Source organism: Aedes albopictus, chromosome 2 (genome assembly GCF_035046485.1).
Source record: "Aedes albopictus strain Foshan chromosome 2, AalbF5, whole genome shotgun sequence".
NCBI classification, from domain to species: domain Eukaryota; kingdom Metazoa; phylum Arthropoda; class Insecta; order Diptera; family Culicidae; genus Aedes; species Aedes albopictus.
The window spans coordinates 275,239,103-275,266,013 of record NC_085137.1 but is presented as its reverse complement, the minus strand read 5'-3'; the positions used below and the strand labels follow the sequence as shown (position 1 = coordinate 275,266,013).

Below are 26,911 nucleotides of genomic sequence, written 5' to 3'. Positions count from 1 at the left end.
CGAGGAACTCCTGGAAGACTTCCCGAGAAATTTCTAGAAAAACTCTCGAGGAACTCCTGGAAGAATTTCCGAGGAAATTTTGGAAGAATTCCCGAAGAACTTCTGGAAGAATACCCGAGGAAGTTCTGAAAGAATTGCTGAGGAACTTCTGGTAGAATTCCTTATGAACTTCTGAAAGTATTCTCGAAGAGCTTCTGGAAGAATTCCCGAGGAACTTCTGGAAGAATTATCGAAGAACTTCTGGAAGAATTTCCCAAGAACTTCTGGAAGAATTTCCCAAGAACTTCTTAAATTCCCGAGGAACTTTTGAACTATTTTCCGAGGAACTCCTGAAATTGAAGAATTTTCAAGGAACTTTTGGCAGAATTTCTGAAGAACTTTAGGAGGAATTTTCGAGGAACTTTTGGCAGAATTCCTCGAGGAACTTCTGGAAGCGTTGCCGAGGAATTTCTGGAAGAATTCCCGAGGAACTTCTGGAAAAATTACCGAGGATCGTCTGGAAGAACTCTCGAGGAACACCTGGAAGAATTTTCAAGGAACTTCTGAAAGAATTCCTGAGGCACTTCTGGAAGAGTTCCCGAGGAACTTCTGGAAGCTTTCTTGAGGGACTTCTGAAACAATTCCCGAGGAACTTCTGTAGAATTCCTGGGGAACTTCCTGAAGAATTCCCGAGGAACTTCTGGAAGAATTACTCAGGAAATTCTAGAAGAAATCCTTGAAACTTTTGAAGAACTGAGCTTGAGCTTGAGCTTGATTGACCGCCCGTGGATGCTACTCCAGTATCGCCAGTCCAGTTACACTCACACAAGGACCAATGCCGGGAACTAGCAGGCATCTTCAGTGTGTGAGCGTTGGTGATCTTCTATTTTTAGGCGACAATGGTGCCTGCCACGTCAGGTTGCAGATCAATGTGGGGAAGGGGTAAGGAAGTGATGATTGCAATCGTTTATATCCACATCTGGCCGAATATACCTCTGCGCCAGCACAAATTCATGCGGATGTTGGAGTGTTGGTGGGAATTGATTGGCAGAAGGTTCACACATTGGTGTGTGGATACCAGGGGAAGGTGATAGAATTGTGAGTTTTTTATTATTTTGAAGATGTGCGGCACAGTTCGCTTCATTGCATAACTTGTAGGCGTTTTCTAATAGGATTGTGACACCACAGAGAACAGACATCAAGGCTAGAACAAATTTCATTCAGAAATTTGTGTAAGGATTTGAATCTTCACTTGAGTAAGGTTGCAAACCAATACACGGCGACAACACTAACGCCACCAAACACCATATTGCCACAGTCAGTGGTGAATTGAAACATTTCAAGTGGTGAATAAAATTAGTATGGGAAATTAACCGATTGCAGCGCCACGCTATTGCCACTTGTGTTGCCGATTTCAAATGACCGTTAAATTCCTTACACAGTTTCAGAACTGGACTTGGATGTCTGTTCTCTGTGGTGACACTGTGCTGTGAAAGTTTGGAAGGAAGGGAAACGGCTTTTTCAACCCGTTTCTGTTCTAGCGACGGCTATGAACATGCTTATATACATGAGTTGTATATGTAGAGAGCAGAGAGAAAGTATATAGAAAGATACAAAGTAGGAGGAAAGGGACGGGCCAGGGATTGAACCCAAGACCTTCTGCATATAAATCAGAAGCGGTAGCCACTAGACCACCAAGCCCGTCTATCCTTGAAACTTTTGAATAACTCTCGAGGAACTCCTAGAAGATTTTCCGAGAAACTTCTGGAAGAATTCCCAAGAAACTACTGGATGAACTCTCGAGGAACTCCTGGAAGAATTTCCGAGGATTTTTGTAAATAATCTTCGAGAAACTCCTGGAAGAATTCCCGAGCTGCTTGTGGAAGAATTTCCGAAGAACTTGTGGAAGAATTCCCGAGGAACTTATGGGAGAATTCTCGAGGAATTCCTGGATGAATTCCCAATGAACTTCTAAAATTCCCGAGGAACTTCTGGAAGAATTCCCGAAGAATTTCTGGAAGAACTTTCAAGGAACTCCTGGAAAAATTTCCGAGGAACTTTTGGAAGGTTTCCCGAAGAACTTCTGGAAGAATACCCGAGGAACTGCTAGAAAAAATCCTGAGGAACTTCTGGAAGACTTCCCGAGGAACTTCTGGAAGACTTCCCGAGGAACTTCTGGAAGAATTCCCGAGGAACTTCTGGAAGAATTCCCGAGGAACTTCTGGAAGAATTCCCGAGAAACTTCTGGAAGAATTCCCGAAGAACTTCTGGAAGAATTCCCGAGGAACTTCTGGAAGAATTCCCGAGGAAATTCTGGAAGAATTCTCGAGGAACTTCTGGAAGGATTCCCGAGGAACTTTTGGAAGAATTCCCGAGGAACTTCTGGAAGAACTCCCAAGGAACTTTTGGAAAAATTTCCGAGGAACTTTTGGAAGAATTCCCGAAGAACTTCTGGAATACACGAGGAGCTTCTGGAAGAATTTCCGAGGAACTTCTGGAAGAATTCCCGAGGAACTTCTGGAAGAATTCCCGAGGAACTTCTGGTAGAATTCCCGAGGAACTTCTGGAAGAATTCTCGGAGAACTTCTGGAAGAATTTCCGACGAACTTCTGAAAGAATTCCCGAGGTACTTCTGGAAGAATGCCCGAGGAACTTCTGGAAGAATTCCCGAGGTACTATTGGAAGAATTCTCGAGAAGCTTCTGGAAAAAGTCCCGAGAAACTTCTAGAAGAATTCCCGAGGAACTTCTGGAAGAACTCTCGTGGAACTCCTGGAAGAATTTTCGAGGAACTTTTGAAATAATTCCTGAGGAACTTCTGGAAGAATTCCCTAGGAACTTCTATAAGGATTCCCGAAGAACTTCTAGAGTTCCCAAAGAATTTCTGGAGTAATAACCGAGGATCGTCTGGAAGAATTTCCGAGGAACTTCTGGACAAATTCCTGAGTAACTTTTGAAATAATTCCCGAGGAACTCCGGGAAGAATTCCCGAGGAACATCTGGAAGAATTCCCAAGGAACTTCCGGAAGAACTCTCGAGGAACTTCTTGATGAATTCCCGAGGAACTGCTGGAAGAATTCCCGAGGAATTTCTGGAAGAATTTCCGAGGAACTTGTGGAAGAATTCTCGAGGAGCATCTGGAAGAACTCCCGATGAACTTCTGGAAGATCTCTTGAGGAACTTCTGGAAGAATCCCCAAGAAACTTTTGGAAGAATTTCCGAGGAACTTCTGGGAAATTTCCCGAGGAACTTCTGGAAGATTTCCGAGGAACTCTAGGAGAAACCTACAAGAAACTCCTGGGAAAGGTCCTAGATAACTTCTGAAGGAATTCCAGGCTGATACTTTGTGGAAATCCGGAGAAACTCTTGTAGGAATTTCCGAGGAACTCCTGGAGATCTGCCCGAGGAACTCCGGAAGATTGTTCATAAAAATAGCCGTGAACATTTTTTTTGAATAACCAACTCTTCTCTCGGGATCCTCACGTTATTTATATTTATCTAAAGATGTTAAGTTATTTTTATTCACACAATTAATTATAAATAAATAAATAAAATATCGTTTCTTGTATTTTTAATCTGTGAGCACCAACATTTCAAAAGCTCGTAATCGTTGTTGTAAACAAGAGTAATCACGCTCTTGTTTACAAAAACAGTTACGAGCTTTTGAAATGTTGGTGCTGAAATCACAAAATCAATACAAAAAAGAAGAAGAAACCCCGTAAAAACGAGCTTGACAGGGCTCGACGTTCTAGCTTGACATTAGGCTTACGTCAGTCTGATTCGTCGAGCTCCAGCTCGCATGTTCGAAGCCCGACAGCTTGACGCAAACGGTGCAGAATCGTTTGACATCAGACTGACCGTCAGTCTTACATCAGTCTGATGTCAAGCTCTGTAAGACTGACCGTAAGACTTACGTCAAGCTTACGAAATGCACTGGGTATGTGAAAGATGTAGAGCTGCAAGAACTACAACTTATCATAAAGGGCAAACGTGGCATATATAGCGCTAGGATGACGCAAAAAGAAATTTCTCGTTGCAGTTGTGTTCTAGATGCTACAGGGAGATGATCAAAGGCAAGCAACTTATTTGCACTAAAGCTGAAGCACATCGAAACGTGTTGAACATCATTCAGACTTCTCATAATTTTGCTGCGATTGCTGAATATTTGCGGGTAAAACCCAGAGACCAGGCTGATCAGATGAAGCTCTCAAATATTCATGAACTGCCATCCAGATGGTAACCGTCGTCAACGAGTGGCCAAAAAGTAAACCAATTTTGTTCACCGATGATTTGTTTTTGAAAACGAAAAGGGTCCATAAAGCCACAGCTGTAAAGGCGTGGGTATCTAGTGTTCGCTACCGACAAGTACGCTCCGGTCGCAAATGTGCCCCACTTTCCCCTATCACGCAAGAGAAGATGGAAAACGTCAAACGCGGGAGCACCATCATCAGCAGCAAGTTGCTCACCCGCCGCCAGCACCACCATCATCGCCACTCATCGATGTAAACACGCGCTCGTGAGTGAACGCGCGCGTGCCGCCACCGCCACCGTCGGGAACTCAGCGTCATCATCATCATCGCCGTCATCGCGCGCGGAGAGAGCCGACCGCGTGTGTTGCAGTGACACCAGATTTCCGGATTGTTCTGGAGTTTTCGAATTCTTGTCGTGCAACATTTTTGAGCGCTATATAAGCAGACGCGTTCCAGCGTACTGCGAAACAGTTTTTTCTGACCCGGCAAACGGTCAAGTGTTAAGTGTACTTATAAGCGTTGGCGTGGCTTAGACAACGCCAAGTGAAGTTAATAAAGTGGTTTAAGTTAAAACCAGTGCGTTTTCTTTCCGAGGAAAGAAATTCCCCGTTTGAGGCACTGCGGAGCCCCAAACATTTTGGTCCGTCCGAACCGGATTCAGTGCCCGTGGAGTGGAACCGGCCTACAGTCCCCGGTTCACCATCGACTCCTGCTGGTCATCGAGGCGACCAGTCGAGGAATCCCTGCCGGTCTGTGGACGATCGGCACCAACGGTGTCTTCTTTGCCGCCGGCAAAGACACCATCCCATCGGAGGACATCTACCGATCGACGAGTCGGTCGGTATCACCGAAGCTTTCTGCTGGTCGAGGAGCGATCAGTGGAAACGAGACCCTTCCACTGAAGGATTTTCTGCCGGTCAGCGAGGAGATCGGCACAAGTGCGTCGTTCCTCTGGTCAACAAGGAGACCAGCCGAGGATCCCCGTCGGTCAGAGGAGATCGGCACTGTCGGTGACAACCTGCGAGGACACCGAAGAGGAGAACTTCGACCAACCGTCGGTCGTAACCCCCCACCCAAACGAAGTACGTGTGACGAAGAGAAATGTCGCCTCTGAATCACACACCGAAGTTGGAGAGTAAGAAAAAGGGCAAGAAGGAGGAAGAGATGGATGACGTCAAGACCCTCATCTATCACCGTGGCCAAATCAAGAGGAAGGTCACAATGATCAACCAAACCCTGGAGGAAGCAGAGGACGATCCGACGAAGATTACGCCTTCACTTCTGAAGGTCTTCGCGAAGAGGCTGGAGCTGCACTACCAGGAGTACGAAGCAGCTCATCGAGAAGTGCTGGATGCTACACCGCCGTCCAAATTCGAGGAACAGGGCGAAATGCAGATGGCTTTCGACATGCTGCATATCGAAGCGACGGATCGACTCGAGCGGCTCTCCACGAAGCTGACTGCCGGTGGTGCCCCTGCAATGGCAACCGGCAACCCACAGGTCATCATCCAGCAACAACCGTTGCGAGCTCCGATTCCCAGCTTCGATGGGAAAGTGGAGAATTGGCCGAAGTTCCGAGCAATGTTTGAGGACATCGTCGTGCGCAGCAATGAATCTGACGCCATGAAGCTGCACCATCTGGACAAGGCCCTGATAAGCGAAGCGTCCGGATGGATTACTGCAAAGATGATCCAGGAGAATAACTTCCAGCAGACCTGGAAGCAGCTTCAAGACCAGTTCGAAAATCCTCGGGTGATCGTTGACACCCATCTGGCGGGTCTCTTGGAGCTGAAGCCGATTTCGAAGAGGAACCACAAGGACCTGCTGGAGCTGGTCAAGGCGGTCAACCGGCACATCGGAGGACTAGAGTACCAAGGCGTAAAGGTCGACGCGATGTCTGGTCTGTTGCTGACAAAGATCGTCACGGCCCGACTGGATGACCAGACACTTCAGCTGTGGGAGAGGACTCAGGAGCACGGTAAGCTGCCTGACTTCGACAAGACGATGAAATTCCTGCAGAACGAGTGTCAGGTGTTGGAGCGATTCCAGAACCGTCAACACCAAGCATCTCCAACGATGGAAGGAAGCTTCAGGCCATCCAACACGAAGTATACAAGCCAGAAAGTACACGCTGCAACCCCGACGAGCAAGCCGCAGCGTTGTCTTCTGTGTAACGAGGATCATCGCCACTTCGAGTGCCCTTTGTTCAACAAGTGGACAACAACGCAACGTACAGAGAAGGTAAAGGAGTTGAATCTATGCTTTAACTGCCTAAGTCCAGGACATCGATCCGCCAAGTGCCCATCCAGGAAGACTTGTGCGGAGTGCCAGCGAAAGCACCACACGCTTCTGCATGAGATCCCAAGGCCATCACCAGAGAAGCTCGCTCAACCGGTACAGCAGGCAAGCACAGCTCCAGTGAACCAACCGGCGTCGCCATCGACCTTCTCGATCATCGTCAAACACGGCTGTTCCGAACAACCAACCGTTGGAACAGAAGACGGTGATGCTCATGACAGCTCTGGTGAATTTGCGAGACCTCTGCAACAGGAAGGTACCCTGTCGTGTGCTTCTTGATTCTGGATCGCAGATGAGCTTCATTTCACGGAGTATGGCAGATCGTCTGGCGGTACACCGGGCTCCAACGCTTGTACCAATTACGGGAGTAGGTGCAGCCAGGACTTGCGCTCATGAGAAGTTGACAGTGGCAGTCGAATCCAGGTACACTGACTTCTCAACGATGGTCGAATGCTTGGTGATTCCCAAGGTGACAGGAGCCATCCCCACAACCCAACTGGATATCTCGAAGTGGCCGATTCCGACATCCGTGTTTCTGGCTGATCCCGAGTTCAATACGCCTGGCCAAATCGATATGCTGCTTGGCGTATCCCATTTCCTCCGACTGCTCAAATTGGGAAGAATCCAGCTGCGAGAGGACTTGCCCGACCTCCAGGAGACGCAATTTGGATGGGTGGTCGCTGGTGACGTCGAGGAAGAACAGAACGATCAGCAGTGCTATGTATCCTCAGCCAGCACACTCTCCGAGACCATGAAAAGGTTTTGGGAAGTCGAAGAAGTCAACGATGCTGATCAACCTACGGACCAGGAGGAATGCGAAAAGAAGTTTCTGGATACCCACTATCGAGACGTGGACGGCAGATATGTTGTGTCGCTGCCTTTCCGAGAATATCCTCCCCAGCTGAAGGACAACCGAGAGTTAGCCCTGCGTCGCTTCTTTTCCCTTGAAAGGCGGATGAAGAAGGATCCTGCTCTCAAACTCCAGTACAGCAAGTTCATCGACGACTATGAAGCCCTGGGACACTGCCGAAAGATCATCGAGGATTGCGATGCACCGAGTCAACCCCGGTACTACATGCCCCATCATGCGGTACTGCGTCCATCGAGCTCCAGTACAAAGCTTCGTGTGGTGTTCGATGCATCAGCCAAGGCTTCGCCATCTGACGTTGCTCTCAATCAAGCTCTTCTGGTGGGAGCAACAGTGCAGAACGACATCTTCGTGATCCTCGATCGCTTCCGGAAGCACTTCGTTGTGTTCACGGCTGATATTTCGAAGATGTATCGGCAGATTAAGGTAGTTCCAGCCCATTCGTGCTTCCAAAGGATCTTCTGGCGAGATGATCCTGCGCAACCTCTTCGGGTACTGGAGTTGACAACGGTGACGTATGGAACAGCGTGCGCTTCATTCCTCGCGACAAGGTGTTTGTTGCAGCTGAGTATCGACGAGGCCGACTCCTTTCCCATCGCTGCGAACATCATCCGAGAAGATTGCTACGTCGACGACATCTTATCTGGAGCTGATACCGTAGCCGAAGCCATCGAATGCCAGACCCAGCTTATTGGAATGCTGAAATCCGCTGGGTTCCCTGTCCATAAGTGGAGCTCCAACTCTCCGAAGCTACTTGAATGCATCCCTGAATCAGATCGTGAGGAGTTGCTGAATCTGACAGACGGCTGCGAAGGAGTCATGAAAACTCTAGGTTTGACCTGGAGTCCGCAGCGGGATGAGTTTGCATTCGTCGCTAACCATCTTGCTAACGAATCCAAACCACCGACCAAGCGATCTGTCCTTTCCGAAATCAGCAAGCTGTTTGATCCGATTGGTCTTCTATCCCCGGTAATCATTATCGCCAAACTCATCATGCAGAGGATTTGGCTAGCAGGAGTTCCGTGGGATGCGAAACTGGAGGGCGACTTGTTACAAGAATGGTTGCAATTTCGAACTTCTCTTCACAAGTAAGTAGCATCAGAATTCCTCGGTGTGTCGTAACACCGAACTACATCGCTGTTGAGGTGCATGGCTTCTCGGATGCATCGAAACTGGCATATGGAGCAGCGGTGTATCTGCGCAGCATTTTCCCTGACGGATCCGCAAGTCTAAGCTTGCTGTGCAGCAAATCGAAGGTGGCTCCTACAAAGCAAGTCACCATTCCCCGTATGGAGCTGCTGGGAGCGTTTCTCCTGGCTCGACTGGTTTCCAAGGTCCTCGGATCGCTCGACTTGAAGGTGGACAATACCATTCTCTGGACGGACAGCCAGATAGTCCTCGCTTGGCTGAAGAAACCACTGACATCCCTTCAAGTGTTCGTTCGGAATCGTATCGGGAAAATACAGGAGCTCGCCGGCCCGCTGAGTGCGCAATGGAAGTACATCTCAACGAAAGAAAATCCGGCAGACATCGTGTCACGAGGACAACTACCAGAAGCATTGCGTACCAACGATCTGTGGTGGACGGGACCCAAGTTTCTGCAGAGTGTAGAGTACGAGGCGGAGATCCCAGCAGATCTGCCTGACGATGTCATCCCGGAGATTAGAGCAACACCGATCATCGCAGCGTTGGCCATCAACCAAGATGAACTGCCTGTGTTTTCGAAGTACAGCTCATTTCGGAAACTACAGCGCGTGACTGCTCTAGTTCAGCGATTTATTCGGAACTGCCGAATAAAGAACGCCTCACAGCGCGTTACCAGTCATCGTCCAACGATTCCAGAGTTACGAGAGTCTCTGGAACTCATCGTGAAGGTTATCCAGCATGAGACGCTAGCGGATGAAATTCATCGCATGGACGCCAACGAGCCGTGCAAGCGGATCTACGCGCTGCATCCCATCTACTGCAACGGAGTTCTACGAGTCGGAGGGAGACTTCAGCATTCGAAGCTTCCATTCGCCAGCAAACATCAGTTCGTGTTACCAAAGCATCCGATCACCGATCTCATCATCAAGGCCTACCACGAGGAGCTAATGCACATCGGTCCCTCTGGTCTACTGGCGGCCCTTCGTTTGAAGTTTTGGCTGCTAGACGGACGATCATCCGTACGGAAGATTACGAGATCCTGCGTCCACTGTTTTCGTTCCAGACCAAAGGGTTCCAGCCAACTAATGGGAAGCCTGCCGTCCTGCCGAGTGACCCAAGCACATCCATTCGAAAGGACTGGCGTAGACTACGCAGGCCCGGTACTGGTCAAGGAGGGCCGGTACAAACCACGACTTGTGAAGGCCTACATTGCCGTATTTGTTTGCATGGCAACAAAGGCGGTTCATCTGGAGTTGGTCTCCGACATGACCAGCGAGGCCTTCTTAGCAGCATTCCACCGGTTTACCAGTCGGCGTGGCTTGAGCAAGGAAGTATATTCCGATAATGGGCATCTGAAGCGAACTTTGAGAGATGCCAAGCTGACTTTTGAGGAATACGCTACGGTATTAACGCAGGTGGAGGCGATCCTCAATTCTCGACCTCTTTTCTCCATGTCTGCCGACCCGTCCGATCCAGAAGTGATAACTCCTGGTCACTTTCTCGTTGGACGTCCTCTCATCGCCACCCCAGAGCCTACCTACGACGATGTACCATTGAATCGATTGTCCCGATGGCAATATTTGCAGCATCTTCGCGAGCAATTTTGGAGACAGTGGAGAAAGGATTACCTACTGAGTCTGCAACCTCGAACGAAGAACCAACAAACGAGTCCGAATATTCGTCCTGGAATGATCGTTTTGGTTGAGGAGAAAGATCTGCCATCTCAAAGCTGGAGACTTGGTAGAATAACCAACGTGTACCCTGGATCGGACAATCTTGTGCGAGCTGTCGACGTGAGGATTGGCGGAACAACATACCGACGAGCCATTTCCAAACTCTCCATTCTGCCGATCGAAGACAACTGCAATCCACATTGCAGTGCTTCAGATGACTTCCAGCCCGGGGGTGCATGTTCGCTACCGACAAGTACGCTCCGGTCGCAAATGTGCCCCACTTTCCCCTATCACGCAAGAGAAGATGGAAAACGTCAAACGCGGGAGCACCATCATCAGCAGCAAGTTGCTCACCCGCCGCCAGCACCACCATCATCGCCACTCATCGATGTAAACACGCGCTCGTGAGTGAACGCGCGCGTGCCGCCACCGCCACCGTCGGGAACTCAGCGTCATCATCATCATCGCCGTCATCGCGCGCGGAGAGAGCCGACCGCGTGTGTTGCAGTGACACCAGATTTCCGGATTGTTCTGGAGTTTTCGAATTCTTGTCGTGCAACATTTTTGAGCGCTATATAAGCAGACGCGTTCCAGCGTACTGCGAAACAGTTTTTTCTGACCCGGCAAACGGTCAAGTGTTAAGTGTACTTATAAGCGTTGGCGTGGCTTAGACAACGCCAAGTGAAGTTAATAAAGTGGTTTAAGTTAAAACCAGTGCGTTTTCTTTCCGAGGAAAGAAATTCCCCGTTTGAGGCACTGCGGAGCCCCAAACATCTAGCATAACCATACTGAGGATGAAGGGTTCGATTCCCGGTCAGTCCAGGAGATTTTCGTGAAGATAATTTCCTCGACTTCCCTGAGCATACAGTATTTTCGTGCAAGCCACACGCTATACAGATGTAAAATAGTAATTGGCAAAAGAAGTTTTTAAAAGAAAAACTGTGGAAGTGCTTGTACACTCAGCCAAATAACCTTAAGATTTCCATAAGGTCCAACTTATGAAACGGCCTTTAAATAATTCATAATGATTCGAGACACTAAAGACGTATACGTATCTTTCATATGATGCAAACACATAATTGGAATTCAAAGGAACAGCATTTAACTCGATTTTTACTCACTGTTCTAGTACTTTCACCAAACTGCAAACTGGGCTTCGTGGCCGTGCGGTTAGCGGCGTCAGTCGTCTAGGCGTTTCGTAAGCCTCGGAGTGCGGGTTCGATTCCCGCTCCAGTCGGGGAAAACTTTTCGTCGAACGGAAAATTCTCCATTGGGCCACTGGGTGTTATGTGTGTTGTCCGTTGTCTCGTGTATGTAATGTTCAGTCTGTGCAGCCTCTGGCTGAAGACGGTGTAGTGTCTTTTTTTTTTTAACACAAAACTGCCAATTGCTTGATTTCCCATTCACATGGGACTATTATGCTTTTATGTGTAGAATAATAAACAGAATATAAAATATAAATCGTCGGAAAGTCATACTTGCAATGGAAAAACAGTGTTTTATCATTAATAAAAAAATTTAAAAATATAATATTTTTCAAAAAAAAAATTGTTCTAGACCCGCCGATAGAACTTTCTCATTTAAGTCTCAAATGAAAGGGGGGACCCTTAGCTTTCGTTTGGTGGGTGTCTTAGCGATACCGATTTTTTTAAATTATTATTGTCCACCAGACACACCGTGGCGGAAGAAGCAGTATACCCGGTGTCTGTAGTTGTCGGGCAGGTCGTGCCCAAGTATTGCCCTGCGCACATGAGCCGTAGTGTCAAACCGTCACATCTTGAAAACGAACCTAATAGACGATTTGAAAAAACGATGTAGTCTCTCCTTCAGCGCACCAGATAGACCAGGATAGTAGACAATGTCGCCGTAGGTGAAACCCGGCATTACCACTGCTTGCACCACCTTGAGTCGCACCTGGGGTGACAATACTGGCGTAAAACGACGGAAAGTACGTAGGATGTTGTACGCTTTCATGGTAGTTTCGGTGACCTGCTCCGTCCATCGTAGATTGTTGTCCATAACCAGCCCAAGATTGACAACTTTGTCACTTATCTCGATGGTTTGTCCACAGAAACTGACATCGACAGCAGGAGTGACACGCCCTGTCCTGCTGAACACAATGGCCTGGGTTTTCTTCGAATTCGGGAATAGATTGTTTTCGGAAGCCCAGCGCTCGATCGAAATCAAGTCCTCGTTGACACAGTGTACTAATCTGTCTACATCTTCAATTGGTCCGGAGATGTATATCTGTAAGTCGTCTGCGTATATGTGGTACTTACACTTCAGCTTGGAGGGAAGACTGTTGATGAACAGGCTGAAAAGCAGCGCACTAAGGCATGATCCTTGTGGAGTGCCGTCTATCAGAGTCATTTCAGTGGAAATTGCTTCTCCGACTTTGACCGCTTGCCTGCGGTCGCTCAGGAAGGACTCGATCAGATGAACAGCAGATGGGTCAAATCCAAATTCCGTTTGAAGCTTCTGTAGAAGCTTCGCATGTTTGACGCAGTTGAATGCTAAGGAGAAATCCACGAGTACCATGACAGTACAGCTGTTGCCATCGAAGTTGCTGTATATGTCATGCACAACCTTCACTAGCGCGGTCCCCAAGCAACACGGCTTGTTGCTAACCCAGTAACAGCAACCTTAGTGCAATTTATTCACTGTCCGTATTATGGACGACAGAACACAATTGCTTCTTCTTTGAAACCCAAAAAGCGCAGATTCTGAATTCTTATGCAACATAAACGAGGAGGAATGATAAAAAAAGTTGTCCAGACTCGAACCATGGACACCAGGAGTATTATCTACTCACCTTACATACTACACCAAAAGCTCTGTGAGAGAATCGATGCTCAACACATCATAAAAGCTACTGAAGTTACTTGTTACTTTATTGCACCTTCTTTGTCACAAGTTAGAGAACTGTCAAAATGAAAAGACGCTCAAGTTTTCTGTAACGCATATGGAACCTAATCTGAACAAACAAACCAGAGTTAGATGTTTCATGCATGTTACATAACACATTTAATGTAAGCTGACTGTATTATCACTTGCGAGCAATACGTAAGCTCCGCCTCCACAGATCGATGTCAAACACGTGGTAATTTGTGATTTCTATGAAACAAAGCCGCAACTTTACGGATTTCGGAGTTTAAATGCAATTCAATTGACAAGATGGAAGTTTCGTGTGCTTCTAGTGCAACTCATTTAGACCAAAGCATAGCAAGCCACAATCTGCATGATGTTGCAGGTGCTGCTTGGGTCGTTGTACTGTGGTTGCTCCTATAGCCTGACTGATGTTTATCGAGAAGAGGGGGATCTGCTGTTTGAAGAAGCTCGGTGATCTGGTGGAGAAGGATCTTCTCCAGCACTTTCGAGACCGCTGGGAGAACGCTTATCGGCCTGAAGTCCTTGGGTTCACTCGGATTGGTTGCCTTCGGTATAGGTGTAACGATTGCTTTCTTCCATCCAGCTGGAAAAGTGCGCGTATCTATGATGGCGTTATATAGATTTACCAGGAGAGGAAGAACGAATGGGCACTGTTGAGTGTGCAACCGACCACGCGTTGCCCTTAGCAACCTAACTAGATATAAGTTGTATTATATTAGATCGTAGTAGGCTAAGAAATTTCAAATAAAATTCTTTCCCTTTTGTCGACGTTCTCACCCAGTAAAGACGTGTTCACGTGTAGCTCTGCCTATTTTATTAGGTTATGAGCCCAGCGCGGAAGTAAAATCTAGTTCGTTCCGAAAAGTAGTGCACGCGGTCGCGGAAATGGGTGAAGAAAAGTTGTGGCTGTTCGACGGAACCAATTTCGGAAACTGGAAATTCCGAATTGAGGTTCTGATGGAGGACAAAAATTTGCTCGACTGTCTGGAGAACGCCATCGAGGACGAGGAGTACGCGGAGGATCTCCCGGAGGACACAGCTGCTGTTAGAGCGGAGAAGAAGAAGAAACTCGACGAGCGCATGGCCAGAGACCGGAAGTGCAAAAATTTGCTCATCCACCGAATAGCAGAGGACCAACTGGATTACGTCAAGGACAAACGGACGGCGAAAGATGCGTGGGACGCCTTGAAAAACGCATTCGAGCGCGTCGGAATCGCCGGGAAGCTGTTCCTGAAGAAGCAATTCCAGGAGTTGCGGCTAAAAGAAGGCGAAAATGTGAAGGCATACCTGCTGCAGTTCGAGAAAGTGCTCCGAGAAATGAAGGCCGCCGGAGTGAAAATCGACGAGGAGGACGTCGTATGCCAGCTTTTGCTTTCGTTGCCGAAATCGTACGATGCGCTAATCACGGCGCTGGAAACCATCCAACCGGACCAGTTGACTCTGGAGTACGTTAAGAAACGGCTGATGGATGAGTCGGCAAAACGTGCGAACCAAACGTGCCACGCGGATGATCACACAGGTGAGTCGGCCTTTGCGGGGAAGAAAAGCGGGTTCAAATGCTTCGAGTGTGGCCGCTTCGGGCACAAGCGTGCGGATTGCCCCGATTTCCGTCCGGCAAGTGGCAAGGGACACGAGAAAAGCACCAAGCCGACAGCGAAAACGAACCGAAAATTCAAAAGCAGCGGTGCGCACACCACGCGTGAAAATGAAATTTCGTTCGTTGCAACCACGGGCGACGGTGCACTTTCGGCGCCTACTGCGATATCGAGCGAGCGCATCGAGTGGTTTTTGGATTCGGGTGCGACGGACCACATGGTCCGCGATAAGCTGCTGTTCGAAGAAATGCATCCACTCAAGCGAAAGGTGTCCATTTCGGTGGCCAAGTCAGGACAAGTCATCGTGGCGGAATCTGCCGGCACAATCCGTGTCGATATGGTGATCGATGGCAGAAGGCATCCGTCGGTGGTGAAAAACGTTTTGTACGTGCCCGAGTTGCAGTGCAATTAGTTCTCTGTGCGTAGGCTCGAAGACATCGGGATGACGGTGAAGATTGCTGGAGGAAAAGTGGCCATCCAGAAGGACGGGCACACTGTGTGCGTTGGCCAACGGACAGGTCAACTATACGCCCTCGACATCTACCGTCGTGGTGATGAGGATTCAGCGAGCGCGAGTGCCATGACAACGAACAATGACAGTTTTGAGCTGTGGCCCCGAGGAGCTGGAATGATCGATTCCATTCGTTCGTGACAAACCTAGGGTTCAAGCGGTCGAATGTAGACAGTTGCCTGTACCATTTGAAGTCGAACGGATCCGTCGTCTACCTGCTATTGTACGTGGACGACATCGTCATTGTTTCGGATCGGATGGAGCTGGTGGACCGGATCAAACACCAACTATCACACCAGTTTGAGATGTCCGATATGGGGGAGTTAAAACTCTTCCTTGGTTTGAAAGTGGATCGAGATTTGAGCGGAGGAAGCATGAAAATAAGCCAGCCCAAATATATCGCTGACCTCCTACAGAGATTCGGCATGGTCGACTGCAAGCCGGTAGCGACCCCGATGGAACCGAACCTGAAATTGGAAAAGAAGAAGCAAGAAGAAGGATTAACTACGAAGCCGTACAGGGAGCTCATCGGATGTTTGACGTACCTGGCACTGGCATCAAGACCGGACATCAGTGCTGCGGTGAGTTTCTTCAGCAAGTTCCAGGCCGCACCAACCGATCTCCACTGGTGCCAGCTGAAGCGCATACTGCGATACCTGAAGGGGACCATGCATCTTGGTCTGGTTTACAACCAACGTGGAGAAGATCAGCCGCTTATTGGATACGCCGATGCCGACTGGGGCAACGACCAAGAAGACCGCCGATCAATATCCGGCAACGTCTTCCAAGTTTATGGAGCTACTGTTTCGTGGATGACTCGAAAGCAAGCAACAGTATCACTTTCATCAACGGAGGCCGAGTACATCTCTCTGAGTCAAGCTGCCTGTGACGCGATTTGGCTAAAGAATCTGCTTGACGAACTTGGAGTTGCTCTACATCACCCGATCCCGTTGTTCGAAGACAACCAATCATGTACCCGCATCGCTGAGGAGCCAAGAGACCATAAGCGGATGAAGCATATCGACATTCGGTACAACTTTATCCGAGAGAAGATCCAGGACGGCGTTTTCAAGATCGTCTATAAGCCAACATCCGAGCAAGTTGCGGACATCTTCACCAAAGGACTAGGACGAGGATCGTTCGAACGGTTGCGGAAAAAGCTGGGGCTGTTCGGTTGAGCGGAGGTGTTGAGTGTGCAACCGACCACGCGTTGCCCTTAGCAACCTAACTAGATATAAGTTGTATTATATTAGATCGTAGTAGGCTAAGAAATTTCAAATAAAATTCTTTCCCTTTTGTCGACGTTCTCACCCAGTAAAGACGTGTTCACGTGTAGCTCTGCCTATTTTATTAGGCACAGCATTTTGATGAATATTATGGGGATGTTATCCGATCCAGTCGCATTGGTTGTTATTTCGTAGATTCTTTTCGAGACTTCAGCTGCATCAGTCCGCCTGAATTTGAACCGCCGAACGGCAGTGTTGCTCTGATGTATGTTGCTATCGTGACTGTACGGAGGTGGGGCTCGGGATTGTCGTGGTGGCTGAAGTTGCGTGTGGCCATCAGCAAAAAATAGGTTCAGGCACTGAACATCTATTTGGCATTCTGGTGCATTACGTTTGGAGTTGTTGTGTATGCCATCTTTTCGAAGATTGTTCCAGAGTTTCTTTGCAGGTAGGTCGGAAGAAAAATGTCTGTCTGCGTACCGTTTTTTCGAGGATGTTATCAGGGACCGCACTCTATAGCGTTTTGTGCAGTAATCTCTCCACTGAGGATCGCCGCGGGTTCTGTTGGGGTTTCTCGAATAAAGTTTGAAAGCCAAGTCCTTGAGGTGAACTGCTTGTTCGATATCTCTTGTAATCCAGGGGGTACGCTGGTCGCGTACACGAAGGTCTCTTCTGGTGCATGTTGATCAAGAAGAAGTTGCAGTTCTGTAGTTAATAGTGCCGTTTTCCTATCGATGTTGGTACACTCCAGTATTGGTAGCTTATCTCTCGCCTCGAAGTCCGCTTGTAGGCGGAGTTGGTCCACTCTACGGAAGTTTCTGAAGGTCTGTCTCTGCGGAGTTGGTTTTCTTACACGCAAGTCTGCGATTAGAAAAACCGAGAGAAAAACGACTTCGTGATCAAAGCAAGAGTTTGCTGACGACGTCGATGCCTTAATAATCGTGCCTGGAGAGTCTGTCACGAGTAAGTCAATTGTAGTAGAGGAGGTTTCAGTAATGCGGGTTGGGGGTGTTCGTAGGACAGTTAGGTTGAAGGTGTCATGGAGCCTTTTTAGACCTGTTTGATTTCCGGTTGCATGTGCAGAAGACACGTTAATGTTGTAGTCTCCGACAATGTAGATCCTGTCGAAGTTGAAATCTAGTAGGTCCAGTAGTAGTTGCTCGTATTTCTGCAGTAGAAGTTGGTTATTGGAGGATGGATTATACAACACTACCACCCCAACATTGTAGTTGTTGATTTTTGCTCTTACAGCCAGGTACTCTACACGCTGGGTAATCGCAGTAGCAGGATCAAAAGTTGATTTGATGATTGGAGTGGCCTTGATGTGTTTCGCTATGTAGAGGCCAACGCCGCCGCAGGTTTTTGCTCCACGTCCTCTTCCACAGGGAAGCGAGTGTCGGATAAAGTTATATCCGGGGATCTTGATAGGGCCGACCGGAGCACTCGCCTTAAGCTTGGTCTCGCTAATGCCGAAAAAATGATACTGTTTTTTATCCAGGATAAGCTTTACTTCGTCGATATGTCGTTCGATTCCACGCACGTTCAGATGTCCTATCCGAAGATGATTACCGTTGCTTGTCATGGTTGCGCCAACGTCTTAAGCACGTCGCAGGGGCTGGATAAATTGGAGCTGTCGACGGAAACAGCGTCGAAAAAGATTGAAGACTCGTCCGCGGCAGTATGTTCTCGTGCTTCCTTCGATGTTAGTTGCAGGAGTTGTGTGGTGTCGGTGATAGCAGTGTATCTTTTCTGATGAGGCAGTCGAACTGAAACAGAATCGTTTCGGACATACAGGGGATAGACAAAATGATCGAGATAGGCAAAATTTTCACTTTTCAAAAAGTTTTCAACTAGCTGTATCTTTTCGAAAAGTGCATCAAATATTCTCAAATTTTTACTGTAAGTTCATCAACTAGATGTGTATCAGTGGTCCAAAATTAGAAAAGATTTGGTAATTCTCCACAAAGTTATAAAGATTCTTGAAAAATGTATAATCATCCGATAGCCAACTTTGAGCTGTAATATCTCCGGATTCAGTGAACCGAATGCAATGAAATTTTGACCATTTATGACTTATATAATGAGCTATAAAAACCCATTGACTTAACTTAATATTTTTACAACAGAAGAAAATCATAACGATTAGATTATTTTTCTAATAAAACACCTGTTGCGTGTACACACGCGCAGTGGACTGTATAGGATGGATGGAATGGGGCTGGCTATTGGCCGGTTGGCCTCACCGGATGCGCTCGTCCCCGCAGAGATCGAGCCGATGGGAGCAGGAGTGGTTTGAAGCTCCTTCCCGGGGGTGCCCGCAGGCGAATGGTATCCAACTCTCAAGTGGACTATTTCAGCCTCGGTCGGCTGAGAGCACACTCCAACTGGTGACTAGAAGCTCTGGGCTCTGACACCAGAAACCAGGATTGGTTCGGATAAGGTGGATGAAACTAGAGGAATAATTTCTCTTAACTTAATTCTATTTATTGCGATCGTTAGCCGGATCGATTTACACTGACTCTGCTTTGCGCAACACGCGCATATTTATACTGTTCCCAATGCGCTCTAAAATACGGTGGAACGTTCTAGATGCGCATGTGATGATGATGGTTGACGATGACGATGATGATCGACGGATGCGCACACCGGGCGTCCTCTCTTTCTCTCTCGCTGTGTCGGCTTCGTCGGGTCACTCATCTCTCGTGTAGGTTCTCACTCGCTCGGTGCGCTCACTCGCTGCTCGCGTACGGGGGTCGCCTCAGAGAGAAACTGCTTGTTGTGGTTGGCTCGGACGGAGTGCTCGCTATCAGTATGCGCCGGCTGACTGCTAACTTCTGCTGGTTAATGGGAGCTGGGACTCGACGGGTGCAATGTGATGTTGATGGTGCGTTTTCAGTCTTCAGTTCGCTTTGCGGACTGAACATTCTCCCCCCGGAAAGAGTTATGGGCACAAGGTTTGGCTCAGAAGATGCGAGGTTGTCAAGTTCTGGTAGGGGTGCTAATTTGTGTATGGATCTCTGGTATCTTCCCGACTTTGTTTTTAAGCCTGCAACACTAAACAAACCGTCCGCTCCAGGGTACACTATATCTAAACGACCTAGCGACACAATCAATCCAGGTCTGACATCAACTCGTTCACGCAGTGTTTGGACGTATTGCCAACGGGACAAACGATTGGACGAAATATCGTTATATGACCGTTCGGGAGCAGTCAAAGAAGGGCGAACAATAATCAAGTAAGCGGGAGTTAGTGCTTCTTTATCGGGAGGGTCATTTGAGTGGGTGAAAGGCGACAAAGAGTTCAGGATTACTTCTTTTTGGCACAAGAAAGCAAACTGCTCCAAACTGTTGAGGGATGCGGACTGGTAAATCCCTTCAAGACCAAATTTCGGGGAATTCGGGGAACGGTAACAATCGACACAACTTCCTTTTACCTGGCGAACAGTGGATTTTTTGTTCAGCAACCAAAACTGTTGCTGCATGATGGAATCCACACTGGGAAGGCCCACGTGCATAGTCTCGTGATGAACTGAATGTATCAAGTTACGCGTAACAGGGCCACTGTCATGAAAATTGAGTTTATGTTCAGTCTGGAAGGGCAGTTGAGGATAAAGAATTCTTTCTCCTACTCGTAACAAGTATTTATAGAGAAAAGAATGCAGGCTGCTTCGTCGATGGTTATTGTCACCTGCCTTGACCTTTTCCATCACGCGAGAAAGTTCCTTCTGCTGCATGGCATCAACAATCTTTTTCGTCCCTTCTCGAAGTTCAGGAATCGTAGGAATGGGAGCAAACACATAATCGAGTGTTTTCTTACGAGAATTTGACAAGAAATGCAGATAGTCAGACAGAACACACTGAGTTTTACGGAACGATTCAAACTTCGTCAAAACAGGGAATTCCAGTCTTTCTTCGTCGCTTGGAATAACTGGACAGTTGGTTTTGAATAACACTGTGTGAAGAAATTGCGGATCTTTAAACCACGTTCTCTCATGTATACCAAATATTTCACTTTGGGGAATCGGGTAATCGTGATGGCTATGATGCCATTCCTTTATGTCGGGTGGATCATTGGGCAAACAAGTAGGATTTGACGACAGATCAGCACTGTCTCTCAACGGTAACTGAGCGTAACAACAAATGATTTCACTTCGAGGAAAAGTTGATAAGGAATATTGACCACACTTGTCCCTGTCAGCAGCTGGTACTAGCTCAGAAGCAACACTCTCAGTTTCCCAGAATTTTTGCTGTAGCTGATTTACCGGATCCACGCTTACAGCAAATGATCGTAAATCGATTGTTTCATTCGGATGATTACAGTAGCTTCCTCCTACCAGCCAACCAAAATGAGAATCGTGAAGTCCAGGGAGATTGTCAGACAACTTTAAATGACCAGATTTCACAATGTCATGGAAATGATCCATTCCAATAAGCATATCGATGGTGTTTGCTTTATGGAAACTGGGATCCGCAAGCTCGATACCAGGGGGAATGTTCCAAGAGTCAACGTTGATTGTGAAGGAAGGAAGAAGACCAGTGATCTTGGGCGACACCAGACAAGACAGTGATAACGTAAAGTTATTGCATCTGGAGCTAACTTGGACGGTACATAGTTGCTTAGCGGTTGATTTAGCACTTCCAATACCAGTTATAGGAATACTCACCTCGCTAGTTGGAATCTTCAACACATTGGCCAAACCCTGCGTAATAAAGCTCACCTGTGAACCACAATCAAGGAGAGCTCTACACGGATGCGGCTGCAGATCCTCATCCATTACGTTGACCACAGCGGTGAGCAGGAACACTTGACTTGTCGACTGAACTGGAACCGGTGAATGAACGGCATTCGTCAACGCGCCACTGTCCGGAGGCTTGCTCGATGGAACTGGAGTCGGCACTGGAGCTGCAGGGGCTTGAGCTGAAACTAGACTTGGTTGTTGCGTGGGCTGCTTCACTTCGCTGATATCCCTTGATGGCTGAGTCCTCTCGTCCTGGTGTAGTAGTGAATGATGTCTTCGGTTGCATTTCAAGCAGGATTTCTTCGACGTACAATCTGTTACACGGTGGCCTCGCCGAAGACAATTGTAGCAGCAGTTGTTCTCCTTAACCTTGGCGATTCTCTGATCAACTGACAGTCCGTTGAACACCGAGCACTTGAACGAAAAATGATCCTCGGTGCAGAATTCACAGCGTTGAACTTGTGGGGCTGAGGTCGTAGCGGTATTTATCTTCGATGGTAGATGACTCGATGGTGTCGGCTTGGCTGATAGTCGACGTTTGGGTTCAATACTTTCGCTGGACGACTGACATCTTTCCAACACAGAAACGCGCTCCTTTAGAAAGTCGATGGTTTCGTCGTACACGGGTAGTTCGCCTTTCCTGACAGTTGATTCCCACAACTTTTTGGTTTCATCGTCCAGAGCTCGAGCGATCAGGAACAACAGCATGTACTCGGCAATATCTGCGAAATCTTGCCCGAGGAACTTGAGATTCTCCACGTGTCCATCGAAGGATTCCACCAACGTCCTTAACTCACTGAAGGAATCTGTGGTGAGCTTCTTCACCCCCAGCAGGCTTGCCAAATGTCGGTCAATCATCCTGTCGGAAAAGCGCTCATCGAGTAGTTGCCTGGCTCGTGCGTAGTTGCCGTCGGTTATTGTTTTGGCATCAATGAGACCGGCGGCGTCCCCAATCAGAGCCTTTTCGAGGTGGTAGAGTTTGATGCGGTCTGGCTCGCTGCTCTTATCGACCACATCACGAAACATAACCTTGAACTTCTCCCAGTTCTCATACCTTCCGTCGAATGTAGGTAGAGCACGCGGGAGGGGAGCTTGAATGAATACCGGTTGCTGATTCGGATTAGGCGATATCTGTTCTGCTTTGGCTGCGGCGAACTTGTCCATCCAACTTTCGAGAACCATGGACACTTCTTCGTACATGTCCGTAAACCTGACGTAGCACTCGTCTTGCTCCTCACGTTTGTCTGATGGGGACAGGGCGATGATTTCTTGGTGGAATTTGGCAAACTCGGCATGGGAACTTTCGACGCTGCGCTGATACACCTTTACCTGGGCTGGGGTCAGTTCCACGTTGTCTGCATCGGATTTCTCCAGAATGGTCTGGATTCTGCTTACATTACGTTGTGCTGCTCCACGGTTGTGTAGCAGCGCCCCCAGATCACCGTCCTCAGCTAGATCTGGAACCTTCTTCGTCGGTGTTCTCTTGGGTGGCATCTTGTTCACTTTTGCACGAATCGAAATTACTCAACACTACGCGGTATCAGTTCACAGGTACCGACGCGTCTGTCGCAACGGAAGGAAGAAACAACACACGAACTCCGGAGCGACGAATACGAAACAACACGCGACGGTAGAATCGAACAAATATCACACACTGTCTCTTAACAGGATACACACGGGAACCGACGCGTTTGCCGCAACAGATTTCGTTTCCGAGGCGACGAATTCAAACTCTACGCGACGGGCTATCACACCACGTTGTCCAAGCCACGTGGACGCTTCTAGAATTTCACACTTCAGGTACACTCACGGTAACCGACGCGTATGCCGCAACGGATGTCGTTTTCGAGGCGACGGAAAAAAACTCGACGCGACGGGGAAATCACTTCTCGAATCACACGATCCCGCGCTGTCCAAGCCACGCGGGACGCTTATCAAACCACACACTTGTTCGGATGCACTCACGGTAACCGACGCGTTTGCCGCAACGGAAGGCGTTTCCGAGACGACGGATTCACACTCTACGCGACGGGGGAACACTCCACGTTGTCCAAGCCACGTGGAACGCTTCTGGAATAGTACACTCTTCACGGGATACACACACGGTAACCGACGCGTCTGCCGCAACGGATAGCGTTTCCGAGGCGACGGAAACAAACGCGACGGCGACAACACTTCTAGAATCACACGCTTCCGCGTTGTCCGAGCCACGCAGAACGCTCACACTTCACGCTGTTGAAGCCGCGTGAACGCTTTTGGAACTGCACACCACCGCGTTGTCTGAGCCACGCGGAACGCTCTTGAACTGCCGGATCGTATATCCGGTTCGAAGGACCAATAAATGTTGCGTGTACACACGCGCAGTGGACTGTATAGGATGGATGGAATGGGGCTGGCTATTGGCCGGTTGGCCTCACCGGATGCGCTCGTCCCCGCAGAGATCGAGCCGATGGGAGCAGGAGTGGTTTGAAGCTCCTTCCCGGGGGTGCCCGCAGGCGAATGGTATCCAACTCTCAAGTGGACTATTTCAGCCTCGGTCGGCTGAGAGCACACTCCAACTGGTGACTAGAAGCTCTGGGCTCTGACACCAGAAACCAGGATTGGTTCGGATAAGGTGGATGAAACTAGAGGAATAATTTCTCTTAACTTAATTCTATTTATTGCGATCGTTAGCCGGATCGATTTACACTGACTCTGCTTTGCGCAACACGCGCATATTTATACTGTTCCCAATGCGCTCTAAAATACGGTGGAACGTTCTAGATGCGCATGTGATGATGATGGTTGACGATGACGATGATGATCGACGGATGCGCACACCGGGCGTCCTCTCTTTCTCTCTCGCTGTGTCGGCTTCGTCGGGTCACTCATCTCTCGTGTAGGTTCTCACTCGCTCGGTGCGCTCACTCGCTGCTCGCGTACGGGGGTCGCCTCAGAGAGAAACTGCTTGTTGTGGTTGGCTCGGACGGAGTGCTCGCTATCAGTATGCGCCGGCTGACTGCTAACTTCTGCTGGTTGATGGGAGCTGGGACTCGACGGGTGCAATGTGATGTTGATGGTGCGTTTTCAGTCTTCAGTTCGCTTTGCGGACTGAACAACACCAAATTATCTAAAATATCAACATCGTTTCAAAATTCAAGATGCAAATAATAGTCATTTAATTTCCCTCTAATTGACTTATATATAAATGTGTTTTGAAGGAAAGTAACAACATAGCCACCAATAAATTGAAAAAGTAATAAAATGCATATTAAAAATAGACCAATTTACTAAAAAATCGTGAAAAAATTAAAATCGCTGTAATTTTGTCCCTTGTTAAAAATTTCAAGTTAAGTCAAATGTTTTCCAGAGTTCATTATATAAGTCATAAATGGTCAAAATTTCATTTCAATCGGTTCATTGAATCCGGAGATATAACAGCTCAAAGTTGGCTATCGGATGATTTTACCTTTTTCAAGAATATTCATAACTTCGTGGAGAATGACCCGATCTTTTCCAAATTTGAACCACTGATGCACAACTAGTTGATGCACTCACAGTAAAATTTTGAGAATATTTGATGCACTTTTCGAAAAGTTACAGCAAGTTGAACATTTTTTGGAAAGTGAAAATTTTGCTTGTCCCGATCATTTTGTCTATCCCCTGTATACCGATTCCACCAGCTGTCTTTGTTTGAGGCGTAATGCAAGGTTTCTGATCCGAAAAGATTGAACTGAAAGCACTTCGTTCAAAGTGAATCTGTACTCCAAATCAAGTCCAGTCTGTAGCGTAGATAGTTTGGCCCGTTTGTGGTTGTCGAAGTAAGTCTTGAGCAGCCTGTCCTTGACGTCCCTGTTGCTGAAAACGACAATGATGGTTGGCGAAATAGAACGATCACTCCACTTAGAAGGCTTTGCTGGGATCCTGAAGCAGTCGACAATGTGCGATTCTGAATCGCTAATTCCGAGAAAATTTAGGACCGCTCGAACAAGATCTTTAACGTTTTCCCCAGCACGGTAGGGGATCTTGTTAATGGCGATTCTGTTTTGATTCACAGTTTGTAGGCAGGTGTTCGCTAATTTAGCACCAGATTGGATAACATCGAGCTTTGTCTCGAGGGACTCGACCAGTTCTCTTTGTACCGAATGACGTTCGCGAATTTGATCGGAAGATTGGAGCTGATTTCGCAGGTTATCAGTTTGTTTTTTCCAAGCCTTTCGACTAGCTTCGAGTTCTGTTTGCAGCTTTGTCAGTTTTTCTGACAGTTCACTAATGGTATCGTTTACTTTAGCGATATCGTTGCTGGTCGCGGAGGGGGAGGTTACCAATTGCTTTTGGATGAGGGTTCCGAGTATGGTACACTTTTCGCAAAAATACCAGTAGTTGACGATTTCTTCGAGAGGTAGATTACTTGCACGTATACAAATGGTGTGGAACCACTTGCAACAGCTGTCGCAGCAGATCCAGCTGACGGGCTGATTCTTCTTTTTTCCTTTTCTTCCTTTGGTTGGTTCTTCCTGCCCGCAACTTGAACAGATGTCTTTCGCCATGTACAGTTCACGGAAAGTTTTGGAGGTTAGGGACGCGACGCGAAGTTTTCGAAAGAAAAACTATAGTTTAACAGATTCCGCCCACACAAAAGTTCCCACAAACGTGTTTTACGTGATCGCGATAACACTAGACGACCGCGGCAGTTGAAATTATTGATTTTACTGAAACTTTTACAGCTTTTTGGAAAGAAAATACACACGGTTAGATAGAAAAATGCTAAAATGCATATAATTCACACTAAAACCATATTCGATCTGCCCACCCCTTGGAATGCATATGTTGAATTTATTCAAGCAATATATTGATGATGTATGCATTGAAATGCATATATCAGAAATATTCGAGGTTGAATGCATATTTGATTTTGTTTTTGTTTTTTCTCGATTATCAGAACAAAAATAGAGGAAACATAGATAACTTAAGCTCGGAATAAACAAAACGAGAAATTATCCTTTTATTTCCATCTCCTTATTAAAATACAATTCAATATTAAAGTAGAATTCACTTAGCACTTATTTTTATTAATCGACGAAGCCGGTGATATGCAGAGCCCATCGATTGGATGCACCGGATATTCCGTGTAAGGTTCCTCCACAGTTTCTTGTTGTTCTCACTTCTCTGGAATAATTCAGCAACGGCATCTGGAACGGCATCCGTAAGCATGTCCGGAAGTCTGCTGCGCTCGCTGCTACGGAAATAAAGCATTTTAATTTCTACTAGAAAAATGTTCAACTTATACTTACCAAAATTTAACAAATCGCGTTCGGTGATAGTCCACGGTCTTCCTATAGTGTTGAGGGCGGATCATGTAGTACACCGTCCACAAATTGAACTTTTGCGCACACTTTATGAACAAATCGCGAACAAGGAGAACAATTTTGAACGACGCGATGGCGGCAGCTGTCGGTTGGCCGATTAAAATTTCAATTAAGTCCAAAGTGTAACTATAATGACTTGATATTCTTCAAAACTGTAATAAATGCAAGATATCCCAAGTAATGCATAATAAAAATGATGCTATGCATAAATTTTATGCATTGCAACGGTTAAAGCAGCTAAATGATATTTTTTATTATATAATAAGCTAAAAGGCATATTCGGTTTTCTCCGTGCAGAGCTCGTGAAAAAACGTTGTTGCCGAGCGCAGTGCTGCCAGATGCCAGGGGCAACGGAAATTGTTAATTTTTTTATTGACCGTCCAGTTCCAAA

General features: G+C 47.4%; 1 protein-coding gene across 1 annotated transcript; it reads left to right on the top strand.

The window, feature by feature from the left end:
* Positions 1–6,967: 6,967 nt before the first annotated feature.
* LOC134286572 (uncharacterized) lies at positions 6,968–11,923 on the top strand. The gene is made up of 3 exons (XM_062848204.1): positions 6,968–8,435; positions 8,483–10,465; positions 11,883–11,923. The coding sequence occupies exons 1-3, from the start codon at positions 6,968–6,970 to the stop codon at positions 11,921–11,923; spliced, it is 3,492 nt and encodes a 1,163-aa protein (XP_062704188.1).
* The last annotated feature ends 14,988 nt before the right edge of the window (positions 11,924–26,911 follow it).

What these genes read in the sequence shown, in the direction of transcription:
- LOC134286572 (XM_062848204.1), top strand. Translation starts at nt 6,968, where the DNA reads ATGGTCGAATGCTTGGTGATTCCCAAGGTGACAGGAGCCATCCCCACA. An exon ending in GTGGGATGCGAAACTGGAGG is followed by an intron (nt 8,436 to 8,482) that starts GCGACTTGTTAC and finishes TCTCTTCACAAG; the next exon opens with TAAGTAGCATCAGAATTCCT. An exon ending in TGCATGTTCGCTACCGACAA is followed by an intron (nt 10,466 to 11,882) that starts GTACGCTCCGGT and finishes ATTGTCCACCAG; the next exon opens with ACACACCGTGGCGGAAGAAG.